General features: G+C 45.9%; 1 protein-coding gene across 5 annotated transcripts in view; it reads left to right on the top strand.

Moving 5' to 3' along the window:
• Positions 1-390: 390 nt before the first annotated feature.
• The window catches only part of PAMR1 (peptidase domain containing associated with muscle regeneration 1), a 52,279-nt gene continuing 44,083 nt past the window's right edge, over positions 391-8,586 (top strand). For all 5 annotated transcript variants that reach the window (XM_065683178.1, XM_065683181.1, XM_065683180.1 and 2 more), the window contains exon 1: positions 391-741. In XM_065683178.1, the coding sequence (XP_065539250.1) occupies positions 669-741 (73 nt within the window). In that variant the 5' untranslated portion in view covers positions 391-668. The remainder of the gene's footprint in view (positions 742-8,586) is intronic.

Genomic DNA, 8,586 nt, shown 5'->3' with positions numbered 1-8,586 from the left:
TATGCCAAGTGATTCTTTTTGTGTTTTGTGGTTTTCATACACTGTGGAGTGAACTTTTAGTGAGCCTCATTCATTCATCTGCCCCACCATAAAAATACATGGCTATTTTAAGCACACTGTAAAGTGGAACATGTCATCTGGCCAGGCTGCTTGGTCACTGGAGCATGGGCCAGGAACCCCAATCTGCACCCACCCAATACCAGGGGCAGCAGCCCGGGAAGCATCAACCCCTGGAACCCCAAGGAGGGGGATATCCAAAGTGCCTCCCTCTGGAGACATCCATAATTTCAGCTCACCCGCAGCAACTGGGATGACTCACATAAATAGATATTCATATTTCTGTTCCTCCCCCTTTGCAATATCTTTCTTTCCAAAACAAAAACTGCTACCTCAGAGCTGAGCGCTGTGTCAATAAACCCATCACAAAAGGGATCGGCTGCCAGAGTCCAGAAAGGGTTAAGGAAGCAGTTGGAGAGGTTTGGGGTGACGTCGTGCTTCTGGATGCCTGAGAAGTCTCTTGAAGGTAGTTCCCCTCTGGTGAGGATGGGAGAGAGCTGAGGTCTGAAATCCGAGATCCCTCGCAGCCCGGAGCTGGTGAGGTCCCAGTAAAAGCTGTTTGCCTGCTTTCCCTTCCCGAGCAGTCACACCGCTGCACTGGCCCGGGCACTATGGAGCAAGCCCCCTGGACACATGTAGGACTCACCCTCCTCCAGCTCCTGCTCATCTCCTGCTTGCCAAGAGGTACCGTAAGTGAGCGTGTACGTTCCCGGCACGGCCGAATGAGTCCCTTTCCTTCAGAGAGGTTTGATCTCATGTGCTGTCATGGGAAGTAGGGACATCTGCAGGGATGGTAATAACAGAAAGAAGGGGCTCTGCTTTATTTATTTTTTTTCTTGCCAGCATGGAGTGTGTGTGGGGGGAGGTTTGTCCAGGGATGATTTCCAGGCAAACTTAATGGACTTAAAGAGAAACAACTGGCTGCATTTGTTTGCCAATGGCCATAAGGAAAAGGATATGCAATCACTCTGCTTACTACTGCTTTATTTTCTCAACACTGAGCTAAGGAAATTATGATAAAAAGAGGCATTTAAGTCTCTGAATTGTAAAGCATAATTTGTTTAGTTTGGCAAGACAGAGACTTTCCTCTCCAGCCCCAACACTGAGAGTGAAGGCAAGGGAGGAAAAAAGTGAAGGAAAAAAAGAAAACAAAAGCCACACATTGTTTCCGATCTGGGCTTTAGTTCTGCCAATATTATTCTTTCGAAGAGGAAGCCTTGTTAAAGCAGAATGATCTTTTTTATATTCAAGCCTCACCCCAGTTTCTGCTGAACCAGCATGTATGGCTTCTTCTTGATAAGGTTAAGCAAAAAGCAGTTACTGCTGAATGCAGATCTGCTGTTGTTATTTACACGTGGAGGTGGCCGGAGCTGCTGGCAGCATCTCGCTGTTGGCACTGCTGGCTGCTTCCTCAGGAGCTGCAGCCCTAAGGACCAGGAGGTGATGTGCCCTCACATCACCCACCCTTCAAGCTGCTGCAGACCATGGTGCACCTGGCAAGGTAACTGCCTGTTATTGGGGCAGCTGTCAGGTATGCAGGCACTGCAACTGGGATGGCTATCAATCATCTGCGTCAAGGACGGTGCTTCGGAGCCCACCTGGGGCTGCAGAAAAGGGTCTGCCTCTGCCATGCTCTGCCATTGCCTCTGAGACTAGGGTGAAGGTGACAGGCAGTGGCCAGCGATGTCTGCCCACTGGTGCCTGCAGCATAACCTCCTGCCAATGTTCCCCTGTGGCATGAGCAGAGAGCTTCTCCACACCTCCATTCCACATGCACTGACTTGATCCTGCCGCCCTGCACCCCATGCCACCTTGCACACTGACCAGGAGAGGTGGCTCCATGGCACATGCTGGAGGGGCACAGAAATAGCAGCAGAGCAGCCCTAGGCATGGGCTGCAGCCGTCAAAGCAGCAAGGTGGGTGACAGATCTCTCCTCCTGACAGGGCAGCATGTCTCAGTCATGGTGTGAAGTTGGCTTGCTGAGGGGGCAGACATTGGGCTGCTGGTGACAAGGGGAGACAGGACAATGAAAGGCAAGGAGATGAGGGCTGTCGGACTTCAAGCTTGGGAGGGAAGATGCTGGCTCCCCGACACCAGCTCCTCACACTCCAGGAGCAGTGCGAGAAGGGCCTGTGGGGCACATGGAGGAGAGCCAGCTGTCCCTCTTGCCCCATCTCCTTCCTGGCTGTGCCTCCCCTGCCCTGCTGCTGGTGGAGTGGGCACATGCCCATAGCTGCTGACAAGGGGAGGGGGCCGGGAGCTCCCCTCCGGCAGCAGTGCGAGAGGCACTCGGAGACAGGGGAGCAATTCAAGAGTGCAGTGGTGGCCTTAGCATGTCAGGGCAAGTTGGAAAAGAGCATTTTGCCTCCTCCCCACAGATGTATCCAATTTTTATCTCTATTTATCACACCCAGTTGGACAGGGCCTGCCTCAGGAGTTAGGGGCAGGAGCTGGGGAGGTCTGAGAATTGATTTTTGGAATAAACTTGAAGTGCAAGTGACTCATATTTCCTTAAAAATATATGTGTGTTTGTTTCTGCCTATCTAAACCCTTCCCAACCTCTCTTCCCCTCCCCCTCCAGCCTCTGTCTAGAGAAGTGGAGGCCAGATGCACTCAGACGCATCCAGATGCATTCAATCTTAGCAGATGGGTTACTTCAGTTCACATGTTTAGGTTCCTAGCATGGACAAAGTGACTTGCTTTTTGTTTTGGAGAAAAGCTGGGGTTACTTATTCTCACACCCAAGGCCATAGCAAAGGGCTCCCAGGAGCCCCTGGAAGCCTGCTGGTGGCCAGCATTTGGGTCTGCATTGGCCCACCAGGAACCCTCACCACCACAGAGTCCCACGGGTGCTTTCAGCAGCACGAGCTCCCTTGGGGATGTGGATGCCCCTCTCTGTCCTGCAAGACCAGAGATGTGGTGCAAATGGGGAGGGAGGCCGTAGGGCAGGGAGGCAATCTGTCACTGGGAACAGATGGGGACATCTGCAGACCTTGGTTAGGGCTCGACTACACACCCCTGTAAGGAGTAAAATTTGAGATGGAGGGGATTTGCTGCTGTCTGTGTGGACTATTTCTATCTGGGTAGCATTAACTTCAAGTAAACTGCCAGGATGCTCCAGGTCTCACACTACTACAGCAAGCAAAAACTCAAGACAGGTCCAGCACCACTCCTCCGTGTTTATAACACAAGCACATTCTCATGCTATGTAGTCATGAATTTCAATACGGCAGCTGCTTCTTCTCCACAGATTCCCAAATATTCTCCCCTATTGCAGAATCCTGGCTTTGTCCCCCAGACCCCATTAGCAAAGGCTGGGCTCTCTAATTTCATCAATGCTGTCACTAACTCATTCGTTACCTGTTCCTGTTCCTTGTCTTGCAGCACAAAATCTCTTCCTGATCCCACTAGTACAACTTTTGTGGCCAGAATAAGCTCCTTTCTCCCAGAAGCAAGTCAAGGTCTGAAGGGTAATGAGGCAGCCTCTGAGTTTTAGACTTTACCCTGGCTATTTTAGCCTGTCATGGCCCTTCTCGGATGAAGCCAGCACCTATAATAAAATCACAAATGCCAGCTGACAATTTCAGAGACAAAAGTGAAGGAGGACGAGGTTTAGGGCAGACTTCTTCAGGTTGCTTTAGATGCTAAAACCATCCTGGCTAGTGGCACAGGTGGCTGGTGATTTAAATCCAACTATGACAAAAAAGATCGAGTAAAGGTGTCCCTGCCCGTGTCAGGGCATTGGAACTAGATGAGCATTAAGGTCCCTTCCAATCCAAACCAGTCTATGATTCTAAATAGAAAGGAGAGGATATGAGGATTTGGTACAAGAAAATGGGGAAAAGAACAAAGTTTTGACTCAGGAGGCGTGGAGTATGTCTTTATTTTGCATATTACACCTTACCTTCAGGGAACAAGGGCTGCTGAAATGTAGAAAGAAAGGGAACAGGAAATTTCCTGTAGGAACGAGCATATTATTCAAGAGCTGTCAGTCATATCTGCACCAGGGGGTAGACCAGGCAACAGGAGGGGCTGCAGGACAGGTAGGTTTATTGAAAGAGAAAATGGTGGGAATGATTGGGCATCACAACTGAGGTGATGTTGGCTGAGGGGCAGTGGGATTAAGAAGGCTTTAACATGTAGAAACACTGAATTAACAGTCCTGTTTTCAGTTAAGACTGGAAACAGAAAACCCAAGAGCTATTTGTGTTAATGCAGTTTCTGCATTAACCCACTGTTACATTGCTTAGATGGGCAAAGTATGGATCTCACAAATAGGAACAATTTTTATTGGGCTTTCCTTTTAGACAAAGCAAAACAAGGCAGTGTGGAGAGAGATGCAAGCTTTGGAAGTCACATGGGGAATCCTGTTAAGGACCTGATAGAGACCTCAAATATTATTTTTTTATTGAACTAACAATTCTTTTCTCCTTGGAGGAGAAGTGTTGGGAGTTTACAGTTTGTTTGTCATAGCCTAGTTAAGAATAGAAGCTTACAAATGTAGAAAGGGCACAACTGCAGGAGCACAATGAAGTAAACCTATGGCCTATCAGTAACACCATCGGGACTATTTATATCTGAATTTATATCTACTAAACACTACATGGCAACAGAAAACCTGGAATAGAGACCCTCCTATTTGAAAATATTAGGCAGACCCCAATTCCTGAACCAAAACAGAATGTACATTCTCCTTTTTTTATGTGTGAAACATGATCTGAATTGTTAAAAATGCTGAGCTCAAGACAAGTGGTCTCATCCAGCAGAACACATTTGTACATACACTAGACAGGTTTTCAGTGCTCTTCTTAGAGAGAATATGCATCAGTAGTTTAGTCTACTTTGAACACAGTTGTGCATTTGGGACTTAAAAAGACTGTCAAGTTAACGCACATTTATTAAGAGGACAAATTCAGCTTAGCATACTAAATTTACTAGATGATCTTTAAGCTCCCTTCCAACCCTAACCATTCTACGATTCTATGATTTCCTTCTGTGTTCACCCACTGGCTTTGATTTTTTCAAATAGAAATCCTTTCTTTTCCCTCCTCCCTACTCTCACTGCTGTGTGAAAGCACACGCCAATGCCCAATACATGATGCTCACTGACTCTACAGGAGATGCAGTCTAATTTTTCAACAAAGGTTTGTGACCCATAAGCTAAACACAGTGAGTAAAACTAAAACAGGGATGTATTTTATCTCCTCTTTTTATTAGCCCAGCTGCTAAAAAGAGTAATAGGTATATAATTTCTAAAGAGAAACAAGTGTTTTTAGTGACAGCATTATCTCTTTCATCCTTTTAACACATCTATTAGGAAACCAGGCATCGTTTTGCACAATAGGTTATCTGAGGCAAAAAGAGATTAAGAATAAAGACCTGCACTTTCCTTCATTATTAATGATTTGGGGTACACTGTTTTCAACAAGCCCCAGTAAAAACCTCTTAAAGGGAACATCTCTCTTCCCTTCCAAGGTCTTGGCCTTACTTAGATCAAATGGAGAGTTTTGCTATTCATCACAGTGGAGCCATGGTTTCACCCAACATGTTTCTCATTTCCAGCTGACAAGTTCTCTACCTCCTGTGTGCTCAGAGCTCTTCTTGTTGTTAATGCCTACAGGCATCATACTGATGGGGTTGGGGCCAGCTTGCACATCTGTGCAATGACAGTAGAGATGAGGGTGGTGAGGCCCTGGCACAGGATGCCCAGAGAAGCTGTGGCTGCCCCATCCCTGGCAGTGTTCAGTCCAGGTTGGACAGGCCTTGGAGCAACCTGGTCTAGTGGAACATGAGCCGGCAGTGTGCGCTCGCAGCCCAGAAAGCCAACCGTATCCTGGGCTGCATCAAAAGGAGTGTGACCAGCAAGTCGAAGGAGGTGATCCTGCCCCTCTGCTCTTGTGAGACCTCACCTGGAGTATTGTGTGCAGTTCTGGTGTCCTCAACATAAAAAGAACATGGAACTGTTGGAACAAGTCCAGAGGAGGGCCACGAGGATGATCAGGGGACTGGAGCACCTCCCGTGTGAAGACAGGCTGAGGAAGTTGGGGCTTTTCAGCCTGGAGAAGAGAAGGCTGCATGGAGACCTCATAGCAGCCTTCCAGTACCTGAAGGGGGCCTATAGGGATGCTGGGGAGGGACTCTTCATCAGGGACTGTAGTGACAGGACAAGGGGTAATGGGTTAAAACTTAAACAGGGGAAGTTTAGATTGGATATAAGGAGGAAATTCTTTCCTGTTAGGGTGGTGAGGCACTGGAATCGGTTGCCCAGGGAAGCTGTGAGTGCTCCATCCCTGGCAGTGTTCAAGGCCAGGTTGGATGAAGCCTTGTGTTGGATGGTTTAGTGAGAGGTGTCCCTGTCCATGGCAGGGGGGTTGGAACTGGATGATCTTGAGGTCCTTTCCAACCCTAACCATTCTATGATTCTATGATTAAGGTGTGTAGTGGGACTGGATAAGCTTGAAGGTCCCTTCCAACCCAAGCCAGTTTGTGATTCTTTGATTCTATAAAACAGGAATAAAACTGAGACATGTGAAAAAAAATTAAAAAAATGATACCTGTTTCACCTAGGTTTCACCTCTGTTGGAGCTATTTTTTCTTTTAAATGAGAGAGCTTCATTTCACAATTATTTCATGGCCAAGCATTCCCTAATAAAAGCCTTAGGAAATTGCTCCTGCAAACTTCATTTCTTCTTCAGAAGGCAGTAATTGGTTTTGAGCATCATGCTGAAAAATTAAAATGTAATCAAATAAAAAGGGGCCTGTTCCCTCGTGGAACATGAACTGGCTGAATAACCACTTTGCAAAAGTTGTCCTCTACAGATGACTTCCAATTTTAGAGATATATCCATTTGTATCTGCTCTTATTTATAATGTGCTTTTAATTCGTATGGCACTTGTCAAAGCAATTTAAAATAGTATTTCTTTGAGCTTAAGTAGCATTTTACCAATATGCTCATGGGTAAATTGAGACATAAAATGAAAATTCATCTTTTCAGGATAGAAGAATGGACTTGTAGGATGGGAAGTTCCATTAGTTCAGACCAAGATATGGATGTCTGTATCGAGCATTTTCTTCCGTCTTTCAGGACTTCTGATAAATACATATATCCGGCAGGGTCCTAAGGTGCTCTCTCTTTTGAAGGAGTGTAGAGCACATTTAGGTTGTAAACTTTTCTTCCCCCCTTCCCACCAAGGATGGATGGAGATGGCAAACTGGTTTTCTGCTGGATTGGTCAGCTGATCCCTCCACATAGCAGCTAATACCAGCACAAAGGTAAGGAGTGGGAATGGGAAGATGGAAAGTCAGGAAGAGAAGGGAGGAAAGCATCCCATCTCAGCAGCAGCATGGGCTTATATCAGCTTAAAGTCACTGCAGCCTAAAAAAGTCATTCTTCCAAGGAAGTGGAAGATACAAGGTAATTAAACCTTGTAATGGTGTAATTGGGCTTGCTTCAAATCACCTCAGTTCTTAGTTGTATAATTTTGCCAGCTCTCAGTCTTTTGGAAGAGAAATTCCCTTTCTATCAAGTGAGGTGACCATGACTGACAAATTTGCCATGGCAAAAGACGAGTTTGCTGAAGTTGCAGTTTTACTCTGATGAGCTGCCTGACCCACTCCTCAAGCAGCCATTCTGTTCGTGAATCAATAAAGCATTAAGCCTGACCTAGTAAGATAAACCAAAACTGGTTTACTTGAATATCCCAAGGTGCAAACTGCAGTTGGTTATAAGCTCACTAATACGCACATGATACTATTCTTTTCCACAGCCTGAAACCCTTGCTCCCCATAAACAACCTCCCTGAAGATGAAAGCTAATAACTCACTACATTCTCCACCCATGGACTTATATTTCATCCACAACACCATTCCACAAGTTTTTCTTTCTCCTTCCTTATTTCTTTATTCTTTAAACGCCTGAAGAACCTTTTGCTATTATTTTAATTTCCTTTGCAAGGTCAAATTCAGCTTGGCTTTTAAGCTGAGCTCTAAGACATAGCTTGATTTAATGATCAGACTTTTTTCCATGCCTGAGAGGTCTCTGCTTTTCCCCTGAATGAGAGATTTGACCAGACTTACTGTATATCCCACAGGATTCATCACTATCGTATCCAGCAGACCTTGTATCGAATAGAAGCAGTGTTTAAGATGGTCTTATTCTTGCAGCTATTTTTTTGTTTATTATTGGGGCATCCTCTTTGAACTCATTGGCATAAGAGTAAGTAATACATCTTCAGACTTCAGGGTGAGTACTAATGGAGCCTTCACTTACCCTGTGAGGAGACTTTGGGCTTTTCATAATGGTGCAGTAAAAACTGCCCACTTGGAAGGCTGCATTTCCACTCAGTTTCAAACAATATTTCTGTCAAACCTCCATCATGACCCTTCCAAGTACCAATAAAAGAATTTCTTGTGTAGTTGTTACAACCTTTTCCAAAGTCCTGCAGTTTGGAACAAGATGGTTTCAGGTTTAGAGAGGACAGAGATGGCTGAGTCTTATGTGTGCCCAGCCATGAGGGTGATAGGAAAA

Source organism: Lathamus discolor, chromosome 6, assembly GCF_037157495.1.
Source record: "Lathamus discolor isolate bLatDis1 chromosome 6, bLatDis1.hap1, whole genome shotgun sequence".
NCBI classification, from domain to species: domain Eukaryota; kingdom Metazoa; phylum Chordata; class Aves; order Psittaciformes; family Psittacidae; genus Lathamus; species Lathamus discolor.
Note: the sequence above shows the minus strand (reverse complement) of the source record. Positions and strands in the feature narration are given on the sequence as shown.